Source organism: Budorcas taxicolor, chromosome 18, assembly GCF_023091745.1.
Source record: "Budorcas taxicolor isolate Tak-1 chromosome 18, Takin1.1, whole genome shotgun sequence".
Taxonomy (NCBI): Eukaryota; Metazoa; Chordata; class Mammalia; order Artiodactyla; family Bovidae; genus Budorcas; species Budorcas taxicolor.
The window spans coordinates 48057996-48085931 of record NC_068927.1 but is presented as its reverse complement, the minus strand read 5'-3'; the positions used below and the strand labels follow the sequence as shown (position 1 = coordinate 48085931).

Sequence of the window (27936 nt, the reverse complement as noted above, 5' to 3'; positions counted from 1 at the left end):
CGGTCACGGTGGCCGAGCACAGGCTGGTATCTGATTACCTTCTGTCAACAGCAACCGCGCTTTCCCGGCCTTGGACTACATTTCCCTTAAGGCTTTGCTAGTTGACACTACGTCTCTCTGTCTCTTTCCCCCAGCCAACTTGGCAGGCTCTTCCTGTGATTATGAGGCTCTCAGAGTGAGTAATCCTGACTTGGAGAAAGATAAATTCAGGCATGGTGGAAGGTTTGGAGAGGGAACCCCTTTCTTTGAAGGCTTTCGAGGGCAGTGTCAAACGGGCCAAGCCCAGCCTGTGGGTATGAGGACGCCATCTTGTCTGTGGCTGAACTAGCTCTGGACTACGTTTCCCAGAGTCCACAGTGGCCCAGCGTTAGGTCTCTCTTGACGTCGTGGCGAGATCTTTAGCTCCGCAGGGACCCGGACGCGACCAAGGGAAGGCAGAAGGTGAGGGGTCTGGGACTCTGGGGCGGGGACTGGGCGTGTCCAGAGAGCCTTGGGTTTTTGCGCGCTGGCTGCTGAGGATGCGAGAATCTTTATGTGGCTTTGTGTGTCATAGTGTGAGCAGATTGTGCGACTGTGTGTGCCTTACTGGGTGTGAAATTGTGACTGTGTATAAAGATGTGGAGGTGTCTCATTCTGTGGTTGTGTCCTTGTGTGTCCTAAGAGCGAATATCTGGTTGTATTTGTGTGATAACTGACCATTTGTTCAGCACCAAGTGTGTAGCTGTGAGGCGCCTGTGACTCCAGTGCTCTGACAGATTGTGACCCCAGACAGTAATTATAACCTCAGCTTTCCCGTGTAACACGGGGATGGGGCATGAGGTCCATTCTTCTCTGCTCACCCTTGCCTGTGCGGGAGAGTTGGGCGATGAACCTTTAAAAATGACCTGATCCCTCACGATTGTTTTTTCTTGATTCTTCTCCAAGAGATATATTGAGAGAACTACTGTTGAACATTAAAAAGCCAGGTTCTGCGTCCATCAGTTTTTCTTCTTTCCCTGAAACCCTTGTTTTTCGAGATGTGTGGTTAAACACATACACAAGTAATTCAGCCAAATGTGAGGACTAATTGGCTTTATTCAACTTCTGAATCCGGCAGTATCCCATCTACCAAGTAGCTACTCCAAAGGGTTGTACAAAATGGAAGTTTTTTACAGGCAGTAGGAAAGTGGGACAAGGAAGTTATTAGCAAAAGAAAAGAAACGATTGTTTTAGGCCCGGACATCTTTTAGGGGAAGGGAATGGCAGGGGTCTTATCATGCAGATTAGCTCACAGGTGCCAAGCAGGAAATTTCAGATCGATTTGTTTAAAGAGCATCTTTTCTTGAGAAACATTTAAACTGGAATTAAGTCTTGGTTTGTTGTTATGGGACACATGACTCCATTTTAGGCTTTTTTTTTTTTAACACGTGCTTTCCTTTTCTTCTGAAACTTCTTGCCTAACAAAGCCCCACACCACCATTCACCTCCAAGTGAACTGGAGTCCTGTATTTGCCGTTGGAGTCAATTACTGAGTGCCATGAAGGTAAACTGAAAGGCCCACACTTTCCATATTCCCTGCACACCTAGTGTTCATCTAAATGTTTTAAACTTTTCATTTTAAATACTAAAAAATAAAAATAAATACTTAAAACTGTTGCAAAAATAGAATTCCCAAATACTCTTAACCCAGCTTCTCTATCAAGACCAGGAGATTAACAGATACACTAATAGATACTGATATTGTTGTTGTTGTTTTTTTACCAGGTGCAAGCTTGCTCTGCTCACCACAGGTAGGTCAATGAATCCAGGAGACGAGGTGCTGAGGCAAGGAAGAGACTTTAAATCAGGGAGCAGACCAACCGAGAAGATGGCAAGCTAGCGCCTCAAAATAACCATCTTATTGGGGTCTGGATGCCAGGTTCTTTCATAGATCAGAGAGAAAGAAGCGATGAGGAACTAAAGTCCAAAGACAGAATAGAAACGAGATGCAGGGGGGAAGTAAACTGAAAGGGTCTTCAGTCTTGCAAAACATCTCCAAGGGAATGTTCAGCCTTCAGAAGTGAAAGTGAAGTCGCTCACTCGTGTCTGACTCTTTGTGACCCGTGAACTGTAGCCCACCAAGCTCCTCCGTCCATGGGATTCTCCAGGCAAGAATACGGGAGTGGGTTGCCATTTCTTTCTCCAGGGGATCTTTCCCACCCAGGGCTCGAACCTAGGTCTCCCACCTTGCAGGCAGATGCTTTAACCTCTGCACCACCAGGGAAGCCCTTAAATACAAGAATACAGTCTCTCAGAAAACCTCCTATAGAGACACAGAACTTAAGATCCAAGTACTGACATCAAAGATTTCAAGGGAAAGGAAGCCAGGTTGAAAGAAGGGGGAGGAGGCGGGAGAGGGCGAAAGGGGTGGCCTTACAGTCGTCTCCTGCCACCTACAGATACTCAGGCCTTATGGGACTTTTCCCTGGGCCTCCAGAGAAGGGAGGCCTGGAACTTGGCCCTACCAGAAATCAGACCAGACCAGAACCAGAATTCGAGTTCTCTGCCAAGAGGAGGTGATCAGTCTCCAATCCTCAGCTCAGGCTGAGGGCCCTTCGACCAGATTCCTGCGTCCAAGACCGGGGGACTAGAAAAATGGGAAAGGATAGGAAGGGTTAAGGGGAGGAAAGAGGGAAGGGGAGAGAGGTCAATAAAGTCTCTTGTTCCTTACCGGGTCGGGGCACTCTGGCCAGTTGTCCACATCAGGAGGAGACCAGGGACAAAAGGGTCCCAGTTGTGGCCGCTGGGTCTGGTCCATTGGCAGGCAAGGTGGCCCCTGAGTACCCCGAGTGGTCAGGATGTCAGTCTCAGCAAAGAAGAATCCCACCAGAGTCGCCATTTGTTGCAGGAAGGAGGACCCCTTCCAGGGCCCGAAAATGGGCTCTTGTTTAACACTCGGAAATGAATTGTCCGAGCAGAAATAAATTGTCCAAGGAGACACGTGCTGACAAAGCAAGAGACTTTATTGGGAAAGTGCACCCGGGCGGAGAGCAGTAGGGTAAGGGAACCCAGGAGAATGTGTTAATCTCTTCTATTCACAGGTGGGCAGGGAGAAACTATCTCTGTCAGCTGAACAAAGGCACTTTAGTTTACAGTCAAGCAGAGGGGCAGGGTCCTCCAGGCAAGCCATTGAGTATGATTATAATAATAAAAACAAGTCAGAGAAACAGTTTCCAACATGAAGTCAGAATCGGCTTCCTCCCTGCAACAGTTGTTGTTCGGTTGCCCAGTCATGTCCGACTCTTTGTGACCCCATGGACTGCAACATGCCAGGCCTCCCTGTCCCTCACCATCTCCCAGAGTTTGCCCAAGTTCATGTTCAGTTATAGTTAGTTAAGTAGCTCAGTCGTGTACGACTCTTAGCGACCTGTGGATTGTGGGGCTCCCTCCTCCATGGGAGCTACCGGGCTCCTCCCTCCATGGGATTCTCCAGGCAAGAATACTGGAGTGGGTTGCCATTTCCTTCTCCAGGGGATCTTCCCAACCCAGGGATGGAACCTGGGTCTCCCACATTGCAGGCAGACTCTAACCTCTGAGCCAAGAGTTAATAACTAATCTACAGCTTTTGCTCAGATTTCATCAATGTGGCTTAACTGTTCTGTTTCTGGGCAAGGATCCAATCCAGGATCATATGTTATAGTTAAGTTGGTAACTCTCCTTAATCTTCTCTTTTAATTTTATTGTATTATTTTTATTATTTAAAAAATGTTTTGCTGCACTGCATAGCACATGGGACCTTAGACTAGGGATCAAATCCCCTGTATTGGACACATGCAGTCTTAATGACTGGACTGTGGGGGTGGGGGTGAGTTACTTACTAGGGCTTCCCAGGTGGCTCAGATGGTAAAGTGTCTACCTGCAATGTGGGAAACCTGGGTTCAATCCCTGGGTTCGGAAGATCCCCTGGAGAAGGAAATGGCAACCCACTCCAATACCTTTGCCTGGAAAATCCAGTGGACAGAGGAGCCCTGTAGGCTACAGTCCATGGGGTTGCAGAGTCAGACATGACTTAGTCTTTCATGACCTTGACACTTTTGAAGAGAACTGGCAATTTATTTTGTAAATTCTGCAATGTAGAATTTACAGCCTCAATTTGAAGTTGTCTGACACTTTCTCATAATTAAATTCAGAGTATGCAGTTGAGGCAAAATGAAAGTCACTCAGTCGTGAAAGTCGCTCCATCGTGTCCAACTCTTTGTGACCCCATGGACTGTACAGTCTCTGGAATTCTCCAGAACAGAATAGTGGAGTGGGTAGCCGCCATTCTCTTCTCCAGGGGATCTTCCCAACCCAGGGATCAAGCCCAGGTCTCCTGCATTGCAGGCAGATTCTTTACCAACTGAGCCACCAGGAAAGCTCTATTGGGAGACATAAGATCAATTTGTCTCATTATTAGCAATGTTAACTTTAATTTGCCAGGTTTCTTCACTGCAAAGTCATTCTTTTTTAATTACAGTTAATGTGTCTTATGGAGAATTGCTTTTTAGTCTATATGCTGTTTCTTATCCCACTTTAACCTACTACGTCAATTGATAATTCTTGCCTGAAAATTTATTACCAGGTATTTTCCAAATGCTTTTTTTTTCAGATTCTGTTATTCATTCTATATTTATTCATTATAATTTTGTTAGAAATAAAATTTCCTTCTCTCCATTTAACTTAACCAACTCTCTGGATTTAAGTACTGTAGGTTATAATCTATTACTATCACTATTTTATTGCTGAATTATCCCAAATTTGACCACTGGAAAATCCTTTGGATTGGCTTCTGTATCCTTTCAGTGTGTCTGCTTGATGCGTTTATTTATTTTTAGTATTTCCTTATTTTCCTGCACTACAACATGTTCCAGGTTGATACTGTACCTTCCCAGCCCCAGTCCTGAAATCAGCAAATTTCTGAGGGATCTCTGGCTCCTTTCATGTGAAAATTTTACTTAGAAACCAGGATTAGATGTACTCATTGCAAATGGGATGCTCTTGCTTCTTGACTTTCTCAGATATGAAATACATGCATTTGTACTCACATATCTGTATTTGTCTTTATGAAGTGACTTAGCAGCAGCAGCAGCATACTTTTATATAGATAATCCGTGATTTCATATGATCTCTCCAGTTCAGTACCACAGCACTTCTTCTAGCCTTCTCCATTTCCTTTTCTGGAATTCCTTTCTCTGACAGTAAAAAAACTTGGCTTTCATTAACTACATATATTTCTTTATTTTCTCAGTCTTAAGTAGAAAGTAGTTTAAGAATTGCTAACCCATATCCCCAAACCTCATACAGTACTTTTTGTACTTAGTCTTACAGTCCATAGTAAAAATACAGTTGTTGTTTATTCACTAAGTCTTGCCCAGCTTCTGTCCATGGTATTTCCCAGGCAAGAATACTGGAGTGGGTTGCCATTTTCTTCTCTGGGGGATCATCCCGACTCAGGAATCGAACCCACATCTCCTGCATTGGCAGGTAGCTTCTTTACCACTGAGCTACCAGGGAAATCTCCCAAAATACAGTACCTAACCCAAAAAATGAATAAAAATAGTTTTCCCTGTACCTTTCTACATTACTCGTTTGTAATATACTTGAGTTCATTTGATACTGTATTTTATTTGGGGTTCCCAAACACACATCACACATCTTGGTTGATTTTAATTATTTTTTGAGTATGTGAAACTTTAACATATTGTGAAAGACAGAATTAGATCAAAAGGTCTACTGAGTTATTCCTCCATCATTCCATCTCTTCCAATTCCATTCTCCCATTCTTTCCACACTGTTCCCAGTCACCCATTGTAGGTAACCAACCAATCTCAGTTTGTTGGGGGTTTAATGGTTTAATATACATAACATAAAATTTTCATTTTAATTCTGCTGTTCAGTAACATTAAGTGCATTTACATTGTACATATATACCACATTATGTTTATTGGTTTATCTATCCATGAACACTTAGGTAACTAACATCTTTTCACTTTTGTGAATAATGCTGCTGTGAACATGGGTTTACAATTATCTGTTCAGGTCCCTGCTTTTCCTTCTTTTGGTTATATATCCAGAAGTTGAATTGCTGGATCACATAGTATGTTTATTATTTTGAGGAATCACCATACCATTTTCTAAAAGAGCTGCACTGTTTTATTAATACAGTCCCACTGGCAGTGCACAAGGGTTCTGATATCTCTACATCCTTGCCAGTGCCTGTTTCTTTCTGATTTTTCTTTCTTTTTTTTTTAAATAATACCCATCCTAATGAGTGTGAAGTGGTATCTCATTACGGTTTTGATTTTTGTGAACTGTCCATCTCTTTTTCCTGTTTACTTTCATGGTGCTTTTTTGTTTGTTGGTTTGGGGATTATTTTTTATGCTTTGTCACATGTTTAAGAATTCTTTACACATTAGGAATATTAATTCCTCATCTGTGACGTGTGATGCAAATGTTCAATATTTTCTCCCTGTTTGACAGCTGTCTTTTGACTTTGCTTCCCTGGTGGCTCAGCAGTAAAGAAGCTGTCTGCAATGCAGGAAACCCGGGTTCTGTCCCTCGGTCAGGAAGATCCTCTGGAGAAGGGAATGGCAACCCACTCCAGTATTCTGGCCTGGGAAATCCCATGGACAGAAGAGCCTGGCCAGCTACAGTCCAAGGGGTCGAAGAGTTGGATACTACTGAGTGACTAACACATACTTTTGACTCTGTTTATGTTATTTTTTTTCCCATTGAATGTTTTTATTTTTATATAGTTAAATTACCAGTATTTTCCTTTATTGCTTCTAGATTTTGAAAGCCTTTCTTGATCTCAGAATTAAAGGAAAATTTACATGTGTTATCTTCTAATAATTGTAGGATTTCATCTTTTACATCAAGCACCCTGATCCATTTGGAGTTTAATCTTGGGGTATGGATTTAATTTTGTATTTTCTAAAGGGCTCTATAGTTTTCCTAGCACCATTTATTAAAAATTTTCTTTGCTCCAGTGATTCGAAATGTGATCTCTATCATATACTAAATGTCCATATATACTTGGTTCTCTTTATAGGCCTTTGGGTCTCTTCCCCTGGTTTGTCTGTTTATGAACTACTGCCATACTTTTTTTAATTAAAGAGGCTTTATGGTACATTTTAATATCTAGTACAGTTACTTTCCTGATGTTCATTTTTTTACTGTCAAATTGTTCTGTTTCTCTTTTATACCATCTCTGCAGCAAAGAGTTCTGTTAGCATAGACCTACATCTCTCGTTTTTTGATAGATCATATGATAATTCTATTTTTATTTATTTATTTTAAATTAACTTTTATTGGAATATAGTTGCTTTACAATGTGTTAGTTGTACAGCAAAATGAATCAGCCATACATACACATATATCCTCCCCCATTTGGACTTTTTATAATGAATTCCTTTGGGTCAGACATTAGACATTTATTAAGAATTGCAAATATGCAAAATCCTAATCTAGAACACAGGGAGACAAAATACTTTTAAAAAGTGAGTCTCTATTTTTAGATTACAGATAATGTAATATGGGAAATAAAACTGGTATACAAATGTCCAAAGCAAAGGATGATAAAGGGCACTAGTTCACTCTGCTATTACACTGTGAATTCTTAGGAGGAAGATATTTGTATGACCAGAGAGCAGTCATTGTCATGTCATCATATCTAAGTCAAACTGATCCCATAAGAACTCTGAGGAGGTGAACTGAGTCACCTGTATTTCCTGCAATTTTCATTCTAATCTTCAGAAATCCAAAATATGACAAGTGGAGCAAGGTGCCTCTATAGATGTTCAGAGAACCCTGAGGCCAATAGGGCAGGTTACAAAAACATCATAAACCCATCTGGCAAGAAGAGCTGAAAGGAAGCATCACTTATACACAGGACTTGGCCTCAGTGACTTTTAGTTCTTTTCCAGCCACATAAATGTAGTTACCAAATCAAGAAGTTTGCAACTATTGGGAACTGACCAAGTAAAAATAACAAAAGCCATTCTGTGAAAGAGAACTACTTTTGAATATACTAAACTATTGTTTCATGTTCAAAGGAAGATTCTTAGGAAAGTACTTTCTTTTTCATCTGCTACTTGTCAGAGAAGGCGATGGCACCCCACTCCAGTACTCTTGCCTGGAAAATCCCATGGATGGAGGAGCCTGGTAGGCTGTAGTCCATGGGGTCACGAAGAGTTGGACACGACTGAGCGACTTCACTTTCACTGTTCACTTTCATGCTTTAGAGAAGGAAATGGCAACCCACTCCAGTGTTCTTGCCTGGAGAATCCCAGGGACGGGGGAGTGTAGGTTATATTTAAAAATTAATGCGTGGTTATTGAAAAAATACACTTAAGTAAAACTAATAAAATTGAAGAACACAACCCAGAAATAACCAAAGTAATCTGTAAGGATAAAAATTTCCAGAGGGACTTCTACTGGCTGTCTAGTAGTTAAGATTCCACACTTCTAGTGCCTCCACTGCAAGGGGTGCAGGTTTGATCCCTGGTCAAGGAACTAAGATCCCACATGCCTCACATGGCATAGCCAAAAAACAAAACACACAAAAATTCCCAGATGTGTTCAGTCTGGTTTTTCTATCTTGTCTACTTTGATATATACACCACATGATACCCAGTTGTTTTGTAATCTTTTATTTCACTAGCCATATCTTGAATATTTTCTATGTTATGAACTACTTCATCACTACTAAATTTGTGAGTACTCAGCATTACCATTTTATAGAAATCTTCCACTTATTTAATATGCTGTTGTCTGACTCAGAATCTTGACCATTGCCCAAGAATGTATATACCTCTCAGTGTGTAGATTTTGGGTTGATTTTAGACTGGAAAAATTTATGTTTATGTCCATAAAGCTCAATACATATAAAAATATGACATATAGGGAAAGTTTCAAGTTACATCAGAAATTCACTTAGTAAAATATCGGTGTTATGTGAGTATTTTGACAGAGGTATAAATTGGCTTGTCAACAAAAGGAATAACTAGTTGTCAATAGCCATAATAATCAGTGATCAGGAAGTGATGTTTTAAGAAATTTTCATCTTAATACAGTAGTTTCTTATTTATGTGTAGGGTTTTTTTGTGTTTAATTATGTTTAGAAATTATTGGGGGGCTTTGTGTTAAAAAGTGGTACATTTTATTTTTCCAAATTTTAAATATTGGGAAAGATGCTCCTAGTTAGAGTTTTTACTCAGGATGATTGCTTTTTCAGGAGTAGGTTACTGATGTTAAGGTGACAGCACCTATATAGATCTACTCATGACTGGCAACATCTCCCACTACCCCTACCCAGGTGCTGGCAATCCAGTCCAGTATTCTTGCCTGGGAAATCCCACGGATAGAGGAGCCTGGATGACTAGTGTCCATGGGGGTGTCAGAGTCACGACTTGGTGACTAAACAACAGCTACAGGGGACTGGAAAATGTCATCTGTGTGCCCAAAAGAGAGGAAAACTGGATGCTTGAAAAACTGGATAATGGTGAAACTTTAGTAATTAAATTAGTAAGGTCTACCACACTGGCTAAGACCCATTTCTTTTTCTGTGTATAGAAAATTGCTTCTGGATATTAGGTGTGAATTCTTTTTAGAACAAGGAAGACATCCTGGGCTGTGGAGAGAGACTGACAAAAGGCCTGTGCATAGGTGAGTGAGTATGTGCGTGCATGGTCACTTCAGTCGTGTCCAACTCTTTGCAACCCTATGGACTGTAGCCAACCAGGCTCCTCTTTCCATGGGGATTTTTCAGGCAAGAATACTGCCATCAGTTGCCATGTTCTCCACCAGGGGATCTTCCTGACCCAGGGACTGACTCCTCCTGCTTATGCATCCTGCACTGGCAGGCATTTTCTTTACCACTAACACCACCTGGGAAGCCCAGGTGAGTGAGGAGATGCAGACAACAGGAAGCCTTTTATATGAAAGCTTACGTCCTCTGTGGGAACCAGGAGCTCTAAGTCAGTCCCTCAGTGGCTCTAGAACTCCATGGATTAAGCTCCTTCAGTATACACGTTCCCAAAGGCACTTCACTGTCACTCATATCATAGTTTATACATACTTTAGGTCTTCTGGATCTCTCTTCCATATCTCTGTCCTTTATCTTCAGAATTCATCTTATCTTCAGGTCTTCTACCTTTTTTATCCCTTCCTTTCACTCTTCGGTAGGCAGTCTTATTTAGTATCAGAGCTTTAAATATCAACTGAACATCAGTAACTTCCAGTTTTATATTCTTGCATTTAGACTTTCTCTGAACTCCAAGATCAAACAGCTAATGGACATTTGGCATTTCCACTCGGATGTATAATCATCATCTCAAGGATTGACGTAAAAGGTAAAACAGAACCCGTAACTGGTCCAGCCAAACCCGCTTCTGTCATAGTCCATTGTGTTAAAGAATGGCAACTTCATGAGAATTCCTTGGTGGTTCAGCCGTTAAGCCTTGGGCTTTCACTGCTGTGGGCCTGGGTTCGATCCCTGGTTGGAGAACTAAGATTCTCACAAGTCACATGGAGCAGTCAAAAAAAGGGCAACTTTATACTTCTAGTTGCTCAAGCTAAAAACCTTAGCATCTTCTTGGCCTCTTTTTTTTGTTTGTTTTAATACCTAAAGTCAGCGAATCCTGTTAACTCTTCCTACAGAAAATATCTAGATTTTGATCAGTTCTCATCACCTCCCCTGCAACCATACCACCCTAACACAAGCCCTTCATCCCTTGCCAGGATTACTGCAGTAACCTTTTAACTGGTCTCCCTGCTTTGGCAACCTCACACACACACCCCTACCCCCCTACCCCCGTTGTCTTAGTCCATTTTTCCATGAATGATCCCTTTTTAAAATATATACATATATACTTACTTATTTATTTATTTATTTATCTGGCTTCTCTGGGTCTTAGTTGTGGCATGTGGGATATAGTTCCCTGACCAGGAATCGAACCAGGCCTCCTGCATTAGGAGCCTGGAGTCTTGGCCACTGGACCACCAGGGAAGTCCTGAGTGATCCTTTTAAATGAAAATTAGATTATGTCAATCCTTGGCTTGAAATGTTTCAGTGGCTTCCTGTCTTTACTCAAGAATAAAAATCAAAGTTCTTACAGTGGCCTATAAGCCCCATGTGATCCAACTTCCATCTTCCTCTCTGGCCCTCTCTTTCTCACTCACCCCATTCCGGCCACTCTAGTCTCCTTCCTCTTTGTTGTCAGAGAAACCGGCTCTTGTCTTGAGGCCCCTGCATTTGTTTTTCCCTCTGCTAGTACTGCACTTCCCCTAGATATCTGTGTACCACGTGTCATCTTCCTAGTAAAAAGCGTCCTCGGGCTGCCCTTCATTCCCCCAACGCTCCCTGTCTCTCCTTAACTGTTTTATTTCCCTCCACAGAACTTTGACCTCTTTACATATAAACAGGAATATCAATGTCAGTGTATCAATATTTGTTACTTTTTCCATTAGAATCTGAGATCCGTGGGAGAGGGGCTGGATTTGTTATCTTCCTTACATGTAGAACCATGCCAACTGAGGGAGGAACTCAGTAGATAGGAAAGAATTCCTGACTCCTTTTTCTCTCTCTGCGTGAATATTCAATCAGATGCCAGAGCCTGTTGATTTTACTTCTCCAACATCTTGAATTCATCCCCTTCCTGTTTCCGCTGTCACTGTCTTGGGTCAGACCCTTTGTTTGGGAAAGGACAATCACCTTTCAGCTGATCTCCCTGACTCCAGTTTTACTCCTCTCCACGAAAATAATCTGGCCATATTGGCCCTATCACTTCCTTCTTTAAGTTCTTCAGTGGCCTTCCATTAATTTCTGGTGAAAACCAAACTTTTATATATTTGATCAGTACTCATTGGTCACCTTTACCCTTCAGTCACTGTGGCAGGTGCCATTCACAGTGATGATGAGACCTGTCCTCATAGTTAATGTAAGCATTATCTACATGCATTATGTAGTGCATGCATGCTCAGTCACTTCGGTTGTGTCCAGTTCTTTGCGACACTATGGACGGTAGCCCACCAGGCTCCTCTGTCCATGAAAGTTCTCCAGGCAAGAATACTGGAGTGGGTTGCCATTTCCTACTCTAGGGGGTCTTCCTGACCCAGGGATTGAACTTAGGTCTTTTGCAACTCCTGCATTGTAGGGAGATTCTTGACCGCTAAGCCATCTTCCTCTAGATTCTAGAATTAATTAAATTTAAATTCAGATTAACTAAAATTAAATTAAGAACTCAGTTCCTGGGTCAGACTAGCCACATTGCAAAGGCTTAGTTTGCCACATGTGGCTATTGGCTGTGTTACTGACAGAACAAGCTGTGTAGATTTCCCCCATCACAAAGGTTCTATAAGACAGCACTGGTCTGAACTCTGCCCCAAACTATACAAGTTATTCCCAGTATTCTCTACTCTCCAAACACACCATCTACATTTGGTCCACTGTTTTTTGCCACTACTCTTCACTCTGCTCAGAGTGCTCTTCTGCCCCTTTCCATGTGTGTGCCCTCAATCATGACCAACTCTGTGTCACTCCATGGATTGGAGCCCGCTGGGCTCCTCTGTCCATGGCATTTCCAGGAAAGACTACTGGAGTGGGTTGCCATCTCCTTCTCCAGAGGATCTTCCCAACCCAGGGATTGAACCCATGTCTCCTGCTTGGCAGGTGGATTCTTTACCACTGAGCCACCTGTCCTTTTTTTCTCTATTAAATTCTCTGATTTTTAGGCCCCAGATCACATTCTGAAATCTTCTTGACATCACCCCCCAATGATTTAGTCTTCCTTCTGGCTCTCCTCACCATAGTAAGCTCTTTGCCCCTCTAATTAGAACCAGCCTCTTAAAAAAAAAAAAAAAAAGAAAACCTGAATTATGGGACTTCCCTGCAGTTCAGTCATTAAGAATTAGAGCTTCCATCCAACTGCCATATACTCTTTACTGCAGCTGTCTTGCAGAGCACTTAAGAGTTACTAAGTACATATTTGTATAATGCTAGATGAGGTTATAATAATTCTTCACATGAGATTATAAATTTTAGGTATGCAATGACTATATCCCCCAATGCTGAGCACATAGTATGTGATCTATAACTATTTGTGAATAAATGAATAATTTTAACTTCAATAAAAAAATAATCTGAAAGTAAAGATAATTTAAAAAAAAAAAAAAAAGAATCTGAGTTTCCACTGTAGGGGTTGCAGGTTTGGTCCTTGGTCAGGAAACTAAGATTCTGCATGCTGCTCAGTGTGGCAAAAAAAAAAAAAAAAGAAAAAACAGACCAAAAAACCCCCTGCATTCTCCTAATTTTGAAGTAGGCTGCTCTCCCACCAGCCTCAGCAGCTGCCAGCCACAGAAGGAATCTTATTCTTCAGGAAAGTAGTGGAGAGGGCTTAGGTGGAAAATAAGGATTGCCTGGCCAAGAGGCTTCTAGGAACTGAGTTCTCACTCAGGTCAGTACTCTGGATGTGCCCGTATGCTTGTAAGATGCCTGTATTACTGTGGTTTCCTTGCTCCTATCTGGTTAGTCCAGCTCTGGCTGGAAGCTTTGACAGAGCCCCTCGTATGGATGGTGTGGCCCCTGTTTGGACTTGGAAGGAGAACGCAGAGCCAGGGACATACCCAAGAGGTTTTGCCTGTTGAGCCCAGAAAAGCTGGAAGACTTTGTTTAAGGATGTCTTTTTCATACGGTTTGGCCTGCACAGGTATGCTCTGCTCCTAGCCTGTAGGTCCCAGCCTGTAGGTACTGTCCTCACATGAAGGTTGAGTGAGTCTGTGTTGCAATCTTCCTTGCCTCAGCCACAAAGGAAGGTCTGCTTGGAACAACTGGGAGCTGTCTAGGCCCCATCTGGGGTATAGATTAGCATTAACAATAGATGATGCTATCCCAGTCTCTGGGACAGAGACTGTCCCAGCCGGAACCCCACCTGCTGAGATGCTTGGATTCTGTGTGAATGATGGAGCACGTTCACCTTGATTCCATCTTTCAGTTTCCCTATGGTCTAGGAAAGGGCTGGGTTTTGTTAACTCATTAGTTCTTGGTATTAGTGTTGTGTGGGGGATCAAGGAGGTGGCAAAAGAAGCCAAGCAGGGACCCCGGAAGTACAGTTGTTTTAAGCTTGTCTGTTTAGGTGGTTTATGGCTAAATTAAAAAAAAAGTCACTCAGTTGTGTCCGACTCTTTTGAGACCCCATGGACTGTACAGCCGGCCACACTCCTTTGTCCATGGAATTTTCCAGGCAAGGATACTGGAGTGGGTTGCCATTTCCTTCTCCAGGGAATCTTCCCAACCCAGGGATCAACCTTTGGTCTCCTGCATTGCCGGCAGATGCTTTACCATCAGAGCTGTTGCTGCTGCTGTTAAGTCGCTTCAGTCGTGTCTGACTATGTGCGACCCCATAGATGGCAGCCCACCAGGCTCCCCCGTCCCTGGGATTCTCCAGGCAAGAACACTGGAGTGGGTTGCCGTTTCCTTCTCTAATGCAGGAAAGTGAAAAGTGAAAGTGAAATTGCTCAGTCATGTCCGACTACAGCCCACTGGGCTCCTCCGTCCATGGGATTTTCCAGGCAAGAGTAGTGGAGTGGGGTGCCATTGCCTTCTCCGGTCAGAGGTACTAGAGAAGCCTAAATAAATGCTGTCTCTAATTAAGCTCAGTTTATGAGATGTGCCCCTTCTCTTTTTCAGGACTCTTCACTTGTTCAATAGAATAATCTAAAGAAATCCAAGCAGGACAGGTGGTTCTAAAAGCCATGATCCAGGTAAGTGGAAATTTCCTCTATTCTTGAAATAATATCGACATTTGTGTTCCTTATCCTGAAATTTTCCTGTCTCGCTTGAGCCCCATTCAATAACCTGCTCTCAGTTCCTCCAATGCAGGGAATGAACAATGATGCCCCCCCACCCCCACTTCTGATGGCCCTCTTTTCTCCATCAGTGTTCTTACCAGAGCACCAATGGAGCAGAAGTATATTCTCTTGAGAGAAATACGAGAGCTGCCCTTATCAGAACCATGGCTAAATAGAGCCAAAAAGAAGATAACCTTGACCTTTTTCATTAACCCAAGTAGTTTCTTTTTTTCTCTTTGATTTTTAAATGTCACCCCCCATAAGAATCATAAAAAATTTCACATTATCAAAGAATATATATGAAAACGTATCTATAACATGCATGTGATATAAAGAATAATAAAGTGAATGTTGATATATTCATCACTCAGCTTAATGTACCATCTGAGGAACCCCTCCCACATCCCTTCACATATACTGCCTTGCCAGTGTTTTTTAATTTATTTATTATCTGTGGCTGCGCTAGATCTTCGTTTTTATGTGAGGGCTTTTCTTTAGTTGTGACAAGTGGAGCTACTCTGGAGTCGTGCACAGGCTTCTCACTGCGGTGTCTCCTCTTATTGCAAAGCACAGGTTCTAGGGCTCAGGCTTCAGTAGTTGTGGCACAGGGGCTTAGTTGCCCGGCAGCATGTGGGATCTTCCTGGATCAGGGACTGAACCGGTGTCCCCTGCATTACAAGGTGGATTCTTAACCACTGGACCACCAGGGAAGGCCTGCCTTGCCAGTGTTAATGGCTATGTTTAATTTTGTGTTTGTTGGTACTTTGATTTTTTTTTTTACTTTGATTCTTATAATAATTTTGCCATACATAGATTCATGCATGCGTGTGTGCTGAGTCCCTTCAGACGTGTCTGACTCTTTGCGACCCCATGGACTGTAGCCTGCCAGACTTCTCTCTCCGTGGTATTCTTCAAGCAAGAGTACCGGAGTGGGTTGCCATGCCCTCTTCCAGGGGATCTTCCCAACTCAGGCGCCAAATCCGCGTTTCTTATGTCTCCTGCATTGGCAGACGGATTCTTTACTACTAGTGCCACCTGGGAAACCCACATGGATGCCTACTAAACAATTTACTTTTGAGTTTTTACTTTTTACTTGTATTAGAGTTTGCCATTTTCAAATTTGATGTACACTTACCGTACTCTCCCTGGGGAAGGAAATGGCAATCCACTCCAGTACTCTTGCCTGGAAAATCCCAAGGACAGAGGAGCCTGGTAGGCTACAGTCCATGGGGTCGCAAAGAGTCGGACACGACTGAGTGACTTCACTTCACTTATCATACTCTATTTTTTACCAGATTTTTTTTTTTTACTCAGCACAGTGTATTTTCAAGTCTTTCATGTTAATGTAGCGCTAGGTCAGCAGTTCTTAAAGTGGTCCAGGAAGACTTTGAGACCCTTTCAGGAGGTCTAGGGGCCAAAATTACTTCAATAATAATACTAACACATTATTTCCTTTTTTCACTCACAACTCTAATGAGTGTACAGTGGAATTTCCCAGAAACTATATGAAATGTGTTATCCTAACAGACTGGGGAATTCCCTGGTGGCCCAATGGTTAGGATTGCAAGCTTTCACTACCGTGGCCCAGGTTCAGTCCCTGGGTGGGAAGCTAAGATCCTGCAAGCCATGTGGCATGGACAAAAAATAAAATAAAGTTAAGTTGACCAACAGGTTGAATACAGAAGGTATGAAAATCTCTTTGATTCAGCCAGTCATTAAAGAGATTTGCAAAAATATAACACTGTACTACTAAATGCTTTTTTATTTTGACGGTTCTTTTCCATCAAATGTGTTATTTATATTAACATGCAACAGGCTTATTATTAGTTATTTAAATAAATTAATAATAATTTAAACATTTTCTCTCTTTTAATTTCTAATATGGTATATATTAGTAGATTTAACCAGCATTAACAAAAGCCTTCAGTTGCACTAACAGCTTTATTTATTATACATATATATAGAATTCACATACAATGAAAGTCATCCATATAAGTGTACTGTTCAGTGGTTTTTAGTATATTTGCAGAGTTGTACAACTGTCAGCACAAGCCATTTTAGAACATTTATATCACTACCAAAAAATAATAATCCTGTTTGCATTAGCCATCACTCCCAAACTCCCCTCCTCTTGCCCTGACAACCACTAATTTACTTTCTGTCTCTATGAAATTGCCTATTCTGGACTTTTTGTATAAAGGAGTCATTCAATATTTGTTCTTTTATGTGTGATATTTTTTCTCAGTATGTTTTCAAACTTCTATGATACAGCGTGTATTCGTACTTTGTTAATTTTTATAGCAAGCAACATTCCATGGACATTGTAGACCACATTTTGTTCATCAACTCATCAGTCTTTGGACATTTGAGTTGCTTCTGCTTTTTGGCTATCATGAATAATGCTGCTGTAAACATCAGTATTTACCAGTGTTTTTAGGTGGACGTTTTTCTCTCTACCTAGGAGTGGAACTTCTGAGTAGCTTGATAACTCTCTAACATTTTGAGGAACTATCACAATTGTTTTCCAAAGTGGCTACCCCATTTTAGATTCCTACCAGCAACGTAAGAGCTTTCTAGTTTCTCCACATCTTCACCGAAATGTGTTTTTGGAAGTTTTATTTTTTTGTTTTCTTCTGTTTTTCATAATAGCCATCCTAATGGATGTGAAGTACCATTTTATTGTGATTCTGATTTGCATTTGCCCAATGATCAGTGATGTTGAGCATCTTTTCATATGCTTATTGGCCATTTGTATATCTTCTTGGGAGAAATCTCTTCAGATTCTTTGGCTAGTTTAAAATTAGGTTGTCCTTTTTATTATTGAGTTGCTAAGAGTTCTTTATATATTCTGGATTCAAGTCTCTTATCTGATATACAAATTGCCAGTATTTTCTCTCAGTTTTGTGGGTTAGATTTTCACTTTCTTTATGAAATTATTTGCAGAACAGAAGTTTTTAATTTTGATGAAATTTATTTTATCTTCTTGTTCTTTTGTTCTTTTTGTTTATTTTTGGTGGTTGGTGCCATGCCTAAGAAACCATTGCTTGACCAAGGCTGTGAAGATGTACTCCTATGTTTTCTTCTAAAAGTTTTATGATTTTAGCATTTACATTTATATCTACAATCTATTTTGAGTTAATTTGTATTTAATACTCACTTATTCCAGCACTATTTGTTAACAGACTAATCTTTCCCCATTGAATTAACTTAATTGGTTTGATATGTGGTAGTCCTTAGGGAACTGGTAGAAGGTACCTTTCTTCAAAGAGGCTTTATACCTAGGAATGTCTTACTGACTCAGTGGACATGAGTTTGAGCAAACTCCAGGAGATGGTAAAGGACAGGGAAGCCTGGTGTGGTGCAGTCCATGGGGTCACAAAGAGTCAGACACGACTGAGAGACTGAACAAGAAGATGCCTTTCTTCAGAAGGGCTTTGTACCTAGGACTGTCTCACATTGGGCAGACTAATTTTTCTATTTCCCCCAACTGCATGAATTTTAACCTCATTAAAAATGAGACAACCAGTCATTATGTGCCTCCTAATGAGACGCTACAGGAAGAACACAGTACAACCTCTGACATATTTATGACCCTTAAAAAAATATGGAAGTAGAGCAGCATATTAAACACTACCATGAAGATGTGATGAGCCAAATTCAGAATCTGGGAGATGCTACTGATTCAAATGTTTCTTTAATGAATAAATAGCAAGAAAACTTTTTAAAGGGGCTGTTACAGATTTGAGAGATACAGGAAGTCTGTAAACTAGTTTCAAGGGGTGGATTTTGTTTGAATCCTGATTTCAACAAACCAACCATCAAAAATCATTTCTGGAAAAAAAAATATCTTCTGAGAAAATTAAGGCAATTTGAAACTTGAAACTTGATCTAGTTATTAGGAAACTGTTGTTAATTTTATTCCATGTGATAGTGATATTCTGGTTATTCCCTGGTGGGCCAGTGGTTAAGAATCTGCCTTGCAATGTGAGGGACACCAGTTCAATCCCTGGTCTGGGATGATCCCATATGCCATGAAGCAGCTAAGCCCGTGTGCCACAATTGCTAAACCAGTGCTCTAGAGCCTGTGTGCTGCAACTACTGAAGCCCGCATGCCCTGGAGCCCCTGCTCTGCTCCAAGAGAAGCCATCAGAATGAGAAGCCCATGCACCACGACAAGGAGGGTCCCCCACCCACCGTAACTAGAGAAAGCCCACGCTCAGCAACGAAGACCCAGCACAGCCAAAACATATATAAATAAATCTTAAAAAAAATTTTTTTAAGTCTAATATGTTAGACACTAAAGTATTTGTGAGTGAAATACTATAATTTTGTATGTGGGATTCACCTCAGAAAACACCAAGGGTAAAAAATGGAAATGTGTAAGGTCCTCTTAAATGACTGAAGCAGAGTAATGGACGCATGGAGGCCATTATACTATACTCTATACTTCTGTGGATTTTGAAAAATTTTGTAACTTAAAAAATAAAAGTCATTTCATTTACTGGTAGTGCGTGGGTTTATCGTTTCAGGGATTGGTGACATTTAGGGATGTGGCTGTAGAGTTCTCTCAGGAAGAATGGAAGTGCCTAGAACCTGCCCAGAGGGACCTGTACAGGGAGGTGACTTTGGAAAACTTTGGCAACTTGGTCTCACTAGGTAAGGACATTGTATAATACAGGAGCAGCCAGGAAAGATGGCTGCCCGGGACTACAGCAATGGGAGGCTGTTACCCTCTCTGGCTGGAGGGGGTCAAGGGAGGAAAGACTGCCACTGGAAGATGGTGAGAGCACAAGCCATGGAGAAGGGCTGGCTAGCAGCAGGTGTAGCTGTATCCAGAACTCCTGGGTCAGAGGAGGTTGGGAGAGGAGAAAGAAATATGCTGGACTGTCTCTTCCTGCCCACTGAGGCTTTCCACCTACCAAACCCAGTGAGAAATGATAAGACCACCGTAATACAGTCCTTATGTTCCAGGTGGATCAGTGGTAAAGAATGCGGGATACATGGGTTTGATCCCTGGGTTGGGAACATCCCCTGGAGGAAGAAATGGCAACCCACTCCAGTATTCTTTCATGGAAAATTCCATGGACAGAGGGGCCTGAAGGGCCACAGTCCATGCGATTGCAGAGTCAGACATGACTGAGTGACTGAGCACTCACACAAGCACACACATGCAATAGAGGTAAACTAGGGCACAGCTGGGCATAGAGCAGGGCCAGGAAGGGTGAGGACTGGGAAGAAGGCGAGAGCAAGTGGAGAATGCAGTTTCTGGTTTCTTCATGGTGAATTTCTACGAAGACTTACAAGTGGCTCTCTGTCTCCAAGGGAATTGTTTAGTGCTTCATCGAAGTGCAAACGGATAGTGCCTTGGCACCTCCACCTTCCTAACCTGCGGACAGCCTCACACCTCCCTTTGTGTAACTGCCTCTCTTCCTCAGCAACTGAGGGACTGGGTTGGAGTTTGGAAACAGCATGATCATGCCCCATTTCTTTTCCTATAAACAGGACTTTCCATTTCTAAGCCCGATGTTGTCTCCTTACTGGAGCAAGGGAAAGAACCCTGGATGGTTGTGAATGATAGGACAGGACCATGGTGCCCAGGTGAGTGAGGGCTGATCCAATGGTGGGAAGTCACTGTCAATGACAGCCCTGCAGGAGTGTTAACTCATCACAGGAACTTGAGTTATTGTCCCGAAACTCCCTCAAAACCTTGAAAAGCCTGAGACATGAGGCCCTGAAGAACAGAGCATCCACTTCCAAGGGAACTTCATCCTTATCCCCATTAACTCCTTCTTGTTCTTTCTTCTCTCATGTTTCATCTCATTTCAAAAAGGAATGTGCCCCTCTTTCTTCTCCAGGGGCACCTGTTTCACCTGTTCTTAGCATCATTTTTTCTGCAGATGTCTTCATTCCTTAAGAAATACTTATTTTCTTAAAACAGCTTCTTGCTTTACCTAATTTAGCAATCCATTTATTCTCTTACCTTTTGAGAGGTTAGGATGTAGAGTGACTGAGGGAATACTCTAGAATCAGATTTTGTGAGTTCACATCCTGGCTCAGTCACTTACTAGATCTGTGAGTTTAGGTCAGTTACTTCAATTCTCCTCTGCAAATATGATTAAAAATAGTGCCTTCCTTGTGTAGTTATTGTGGCTTCTTTATGAGTTAGTATGTGAAAATGCCCAGAACAATGCCATAAGAATCACTAAATAAATGTTAGCAAGTATTTGTAACTGGCACTTGCTCGATAGAGTTGGAGTCTTTGAATATTTGGTTATCAGTTACAAACTCCTGACTTCTTTGTATTGTTGTCATTTATTTCCCTCTGGGAGCATTTTTTTCTCTATCTGAAGAACACCCTTAAGATTTCCTTTTGTGTAGGTCTGCTGTGACAAATTCTCTCAGTTTCTGACCACATGAAAATGTCTTTATTCTACCTTCTTTCTTGTAGGATATTTTCACTGAGTATGGAATTCTGTGTTGGCAAGAGTTTTTTCTCAGCCCAAAGAACTCATTCCACTGCCTTTTTTCTTCCAGTGTTGTCAATAAGTCAAGTTGTTCCAGTTTGGGGAAATGCTCCATGTGTATTTAAAACTAGTGTTCTTTGGATGGTGCATTCACCTCTTTAAGCCTTTTTATTATATGGTTTAGAGTCTTTATGTCCTTTTAACGTTCTCTGTACTTGTACTGTCAAATTCGGAAAGCTGTTAATTGTATTAACAGCAAAATTGTATTTTGCTACTACATACAATATTTTTATTAATAGAAAGGGGAAGTGTAGATCCTTGTTGCAAATTGTATTTGCAGTACAGTCCATCCTTCATTTTGCCACTTAGTGCTTTTAATCTTGAATTCTAGTTTTTCTGATATTAAGTGCCCTGTTGTTGTTAGTTTAAAAAATTATGGTGTATCTTTGCTTATCCTTTTTAAAAATCGCCATTTTAGGTTGTGTCACTGTAATCAGAATTAGTTTCCTTTTTTAATCAATTTTAATAGAATTTAATCCATTCTCATTTGTGATCATTCATATGTCTGTTCTTATTCCTGCTGTCTTATTTTATATTTTCTGTTCCTCATTCTTTTTATTTGTTTCCCTCACATTTTATTGCCTTTCAAGCAGTTTAGAAGTACAATAACCTTTAACTTGACTTTTAAAAAATGTGCTTAAACCTGCATTTCTCTTCCCACCTAAAGACTGAAATAGGATTTTTTTCTGTTTAGTAAAAATTTTGTTTTTAAATATTTATTTGTTTATTTAATTATTTGGCTGCACAGGATCTTTAATTGGCAGTACAGGAGCTCTTAACTGCAGCATGTGAGATCTAACCCAGGGATTGAACCAGGCCCCCTGCACTGGGAGCTCAGAGTCCTAGCCACTGGACCATCAGGGCAGTCCTTCTTTCTGGTAAAGTTTTTTTCCGAAATATTTTTATTTTGAAATCATATTAGTTTACACTTGTGGAAAATTTGCAGAATTATTACAGGGAATTCCCAAATACTCTCCACTCAGTTTCCTAGTGTTAAAACTTTATATAATCATAGTATAGTTATCAAAACCAGGAAATTAACATTGGTATAGTACTATTAACTGATCTACAGATCTTATTAGAATTTCATCAGTTTTTCCCCTGATGTCCTCCTTCTATACCAGGATCTAGTCTGGGATCCCACATTGCATTTAATTGTTGTGTCTCCTTAGCATCCTCCACTCTGTGACAATTCCTATCTTTCATGAGCTTGATCCTTTTGATGAGTTCTCTTTTGGAGAATGTCTCTCACTTGTGTTTGTCGGATATTTTCTACAGTTAGATTGAGGTTATGCATCTTTGGCAGGAATACCACAGAAGTGATATTGTGTCCTTCTCTGCAACCCCCAATATGATGTTAATATTACTGGTAGTGTTAACCTGATCAACTTGGTTAAGGTTTCTTCCATATTTCTTTCCTGTAAGGTTACTACTTTTTCAACTGTAATTGGTAATTATCTTGGAGGGAGATACTTCGCAGCTACATGGATATGCTATTTCTCCTCACTTTGCCCACTATAATTTTAGTATCCATCTTGTCTATAACAGTTAATACAGTAGTGTTGCTGTGTGTTGATTTTGTGTCCCTTACTGCCCCTGCATTTATTAATTGGAATTCTTCTGTATGGGAGGGCTTTCCCTACCCCCTTTCCCATTCATCTGCTTATTCAGAGATTTACTTCTATCAGTATAGGCTATTTATTTATTTATGTATCCTATGAGTTGTAGTTCAGAAATACCATTGTTTATTTTGTTGTTCAAATTGCTCATTGGGAAAGCTTTGGCCATTTGGGAACACCTTCAGGTTGACTCCTATGTTCTTTTGGCATTCCCTCTTCCTGTTTTCACTACTTCCTTATTTTCTGGTGCTTACAACATATTCTGGGTTTATCCTGTATCTTTCTTGCCTCACTCCTGAAATCAGCCACTCCTCAAAGGAGAGCTGGTTTCTTTTATTGGTGGATGGTATGAAATAGTATCTTTGAAATTCTTTTTCTGAGCAAAGTAAGACCTTAAGACCTTTACCATCTTTTACTCTGCTATGCCCTAGACTAGGGGTTGGCATACTACAGTCTATGGGTCATGTCCAGCTTGTGGCCAGTTTTTGTACCATCCACAAGCTAACAATGGCTTACACATTTCATAAGAGTTTAAAATTATATTTATGTGACAGAGACTTGATGTAGTCCATAAAGCCTAAAAAAAATTTACTATGTAGGCCTTTACAGAAAAAGTTTGCTGACCTCTGCTTGGATTCACCCCACTCTAATCTTGTTTTAGGGATCTGAAATTCTTGCTTCATACTGTCATTTTTATAATTTATAAATGTATAGTTTACATTATTCTTAACTAATGATATAAATCAGTCATCTGTAGTCTATGAACTGTGGGCTAAATCTGTCCTGCTACCTGCCTTTATATAGCCTATGAGCCTGTCGAATTCTGTAAATGCCTTGTAAGAGAGGGCATATAAATAATTCAAATCATATGCTTATGGATTTATATCAGTATTTGGCAGTACTGTCTATATGAAACATTTTCAAAAGTGAAATACATAAAATCTGATTACAGATCAGCACTAACTGATGCTGGAGAACAATAACCTTGAATTCCAGTTAAGTGAAATGTTACCTCCCGCAGAAAAGAATTCTGTGCTTCTCATTCTTTGACCTGTATTACCAAAAAAAAAAAAATTATTATGCTTTGAATTTCATCAATAAAAAATATGTAGCAATTTGTTTTCTCTCTTATTACATAAGTGCCTACATAACATCCTTATTTGTGTCTCCTGAACCACAGAGCCTAAAATAATTATCAGTTCAGTTCAGTTCAGTCGCTCAGTCATGTCCTACTCTTTGCGACCCCATGAATCGCAGCACTCCAGGCCTCACTGTCCATCACCAACTCCCGGGGTTCACTCAGACTCATGTCCATCGAGTCAGTGATGCCATCCAGCCATCTCATCCTCTGTCGTCCCCTTCTCCTCCTGCCCCCAATCCCTCCCAGCATCAGAGTCTTTTCCAATGAGTCAGCTCTTCGCATGAGGTGGCCAAAGTACTGGAGTTTCAGCTTTAGCATCATTCCTTCCAAAGAACACCGAGGGCTGATCTCCTTCAGAATGGACTGGTTGGATCTCCTTGCAGTCCAAGGGACTCTCAAGAGTCTTCTCCAACACCACAGTTCAAAAGCATCAATTCTTCGGCGCTCAGCTTTCTTCACAGTCCAACTCTCACATCCATACATGACTACTGGAAAACCATAGCCTTGACTAGACGGACCTTAGTCGGCAAAGTAATATCTCTGCTTTTGAATATGCTATCTAGGTTGGTCATAACTTTTCTTCCAAGGAGTAAGCGTCTTTTAATTTCATGGCTGCAATCACCATCTGCAGTGATTTCATCTGGTCTTATAAAGAAAATCCAACCCCTGATTCAGAGATGCAATTGAAAGTCCATGTTTAAGGACAAAAGTATATATAATCAAAACTATATTTGCCATGGACTTAAATTAGCCTTAAATTACCAAGACATCTGTACTTTAAAGCTCAGAGACCAAGAACCAGATTTCTGGTTTTCTTTGTACTTGGCTCTATCTTACATTTCCCTGGAAGACTGGACTCCAGAGTTAAGACTGAATAGTCATGATACATTGAGTTACTCAGTGTTTTCTTTCTGTGTGTATTAGTTTCCTACGCTTGTATAACACATTACCACAAACTTAGTGGTTTAAAGCAACACGTGTATTTTCTCACAGTCCTAGAGATTAGAAATCCAAAATATATCTCACTGGGGTAAATTCAGGGTGTCCAAAGGGCTTATTCCTTTTTGTAGGCTCTAGGTAAAGATCGGTTTTCTTGCCCTTTTCCAGCTTCAAGAGGCACCTGCATTTCTTGGATCATAGCCCCCTTCCATCTTCTTCTTCTTTTTTTTTTTAATGGCTACACCACACAGCTTGCAGGATTGACCAGGGAAACCCACACCCTGGGCAGTGAAAGTGCTGAGAGCTTTTTGAAAGTGTGTTTTAATCTGAAACCTGAAGAGAAAATCAGCCATGTAAAGGGTCCAGGACAGGATTCCTGACAGAGATCTAAGATGGAAAAGACCTAGATTTATTCTAGATGCTCAAAGGAGGGCTGTGGTGCTCAAAGGAGGGATGCTCAAAGGAGGGCTGAGAGTACGCAATTTGAAGATGCATTGTCCTTGGTGGAGATAGAGCAACAGAATGACTACAAAGACAAGCAGGGACCTGCTTTGCCAAAAGCCTGTGAACCATGGCATTGAATTTGAAATTTATTCTAAGTGCAGTGGGGAGGCTATGAAAAAGTTTAAGCAGAGATTTTCATTTAATTGACACTAGCATCACATGGTGGAAAGTGTTAAAAATATAGATGCCTTATTTGTATGAAATGCCCTGAAAAGGCAAATCCATAGACAGAGAATTAGTATTGCTCTGCCATTAGTGATTGCCAGGGGCTGGAGGGACTGGAGAATGGGGAGTGGCTGCTTAATGGGCACAGGGTTTCTTTCTTTTCATTGAAATACAGTTGATTTACATGTTTTGTTTCTGCTGTACAGTAGAGTGATTCTGTTATATATATGTCTGTGTGTATATTCTTTTTCATATTCTTTTCCATTATGGTTTATTATAGGAAATTGAATATAGTGCTATACAGTAGGACCTTGTTCTTTATCCATCTTATATATAACAGTTTGCATCTGCTAGTCCCAAACTCCCAACCAAACCCTCCCCCGCTCCCCCTCCATCTCAGCAACCACAAGTCTCTTCTCTGTGTCTGTGAGTCTGTGGCATAGCGTTTTTATTTGGAATGATGAGAGTGTTCTGGAGCTAGCCAGTGACAGTGATTGCATGACACTGGAAATGCACTCTAAACCACTGAATTGTACACTTTAAAATGATTAGATGAGAAATTTCACTTTATGTGAATCTTAACTTTGTATTTCAAGAAGTATCTACACACATGTCTTGTGCCTACACCTGAAGATTTTGATTCAGTGTGAGGTGGTTCTTGAAGAACATTTCGTTACAAGGCTTTCTGGATGATTCTGTCCTCTGGCAGAACTAAGAACCACTGGTTTAACTTGTTTTCTTATTCCTTTCTGGCACCGTGTGAGGTCTCATCATATCTGTGCCTTCATGTGCTTTTTAGACATTGCACAGCAATATTTGAGGCTTACACAAGCAGTTCACCAATTATGGTGATTATTTTCATTTTTTCTCTCTAATCTACTGGAGAATTTTTAAATTTCTCTAAGAGGGAGAGAACAAGTTGTATTTACTTTTTTTCATTTTGCAGACTTGGAGTCAAGATGTAAGACCTTTCTGCAGAAAGATACCTTTGAAGTCATGTCATTCAATTGGGAGCTAATGGAAAGCCTTCAGTGCTATGATGAAGACTGGGCATACAAAGGCCAGTTTGAAAAACAACAAGTAAATCATGAGTGCTGTTTTAAGCAAGTGAAGATCACCTATGGCAACATGCCCACTTTTGAGTGTGGGCATACATCACTCACCCTACATCCCAGCGGTGAGACTGGTGAGAAATCAATTGAATGTAACGAATGTGGGAAAGCATTCAGCCGTGGCTCACACCTTATTCAACATCAGAAAACGCATACTGGTGAAAAACCCTTTGAATGCAGGGAATGTGGGAAGGCCTTCAGTCGTACCTCACACCTTGTTCAACATCAGAGAATTCATACAGGTGAGAAACCTTATGACTGCAAGGAGTGTGGGAAGGCCTTCGGTCGAACTTCAGAACTCATTCTCCATCAGAGACTTCATACAGGTGTCAAACCTTATGAATGTAAAGAATGTGGAAAGACCTTTCGACAGCATTCACAACTTATTCTGCATCATAGGACTCATACAGGTGAGAAACCCTACGTCTGTAAAGACTGTGGCAAGGCCTTTATTCGTGGCTCACAACTTACTGTTCATCGGCGAATTCATACAGGTGCTAGACCCTATCAGTGTAAAGAATGTGGGAAGGCCTTTAGACAGCATTCACAACTTACTGTACATCAGAGAATTCATACCGGGGAGAAACCCTATGAATGTAAGGAATGTGGCAAGGGCTTTATTCATAGCTCAGAAGTTACTCGACATCAAAGAATTCATTCTGGGGAGAAACCCTATGAATGTAAAGAATGTGGGAAGGCCTTTAGACAGCATGCACAGCTTACACGACATCAGAGAGTTCATACAGGTGACAGACCCTATGAGTGTAAGGACTGTGGAAAGGCCTTCAGTCGTAGTTCATACCTTATTCAACATCAAAGAATTCATACAGGTGACAAGCCCTATGAATGCAAGGAATGTGGGAAAGCCTTTATTCGTGTTTCGCAACTGACTCATCACCAGCGAATTCATACTTGTGAGAAACCCTATCAATGTAGGGAATGTGGAATGGCCTTCATTCGTAGTTCACAACTTACTGAACATCAAAGAATTCATCCTGGTATCAAACCTTATGAATGTAGAGAATGTGGGCAGGCCTTTATTCTTGGCTCACAGCTCATCGAACACTACAGAATTCATACTGGCTAG

At 41.0% G+C, this 27936-nt stretch overlaps 1 protein-coding gene across 1 annotated transcript; it reads left to right on the top strand.

Moving 5' to 3' along the window:
• Positions 1-410: 410 nt before the first annotated feature.
• Positions 411-27936, top strand: ZNF565 (zinc finger protein 565). The gene is made up of 8 exons (XM_052656437.1): positions 411-441; positions 1744-1769; positions 9572-9664; positions 10260-10350; positions 14685-14758; positions 19375-19501; positions 20348-20443; positions 26684-27936. The coding sequence occupies exons 5-8, from the start codon at positions 14750-14752 to the stop codon at positions 27934-27936; spliced, it is 1485 nt and encodes a 494-aa protein (XP_052512397.1). The 5' UTR covers positions 411-441; positions 1744-1769; positions 9572-9664; positions 10260-10350; positions 14685-14749.

What these genes read in the sequence shown, in the direction of transcription:
- ZNF565 (XM_052656437.1), top strand. An exon ending in TGGCAACTTGGTCTCACTAG is followed by an intron (nt 19,502 to 20,347) that starts GTAAGGACATTG and finishes TCCTATAAACAG; the next exon opens with GACTTTCCATTTCTAAGCCC. An exon ending in GACAGGACCATGGTGCCCAG is followed by an intron (nt 20,444 to 26,683) that starts GTGAGTGAGGGC and finishes TTCATTTTGCAG; the next exon opens with ACTTGGAGTCAAGATGTAAG.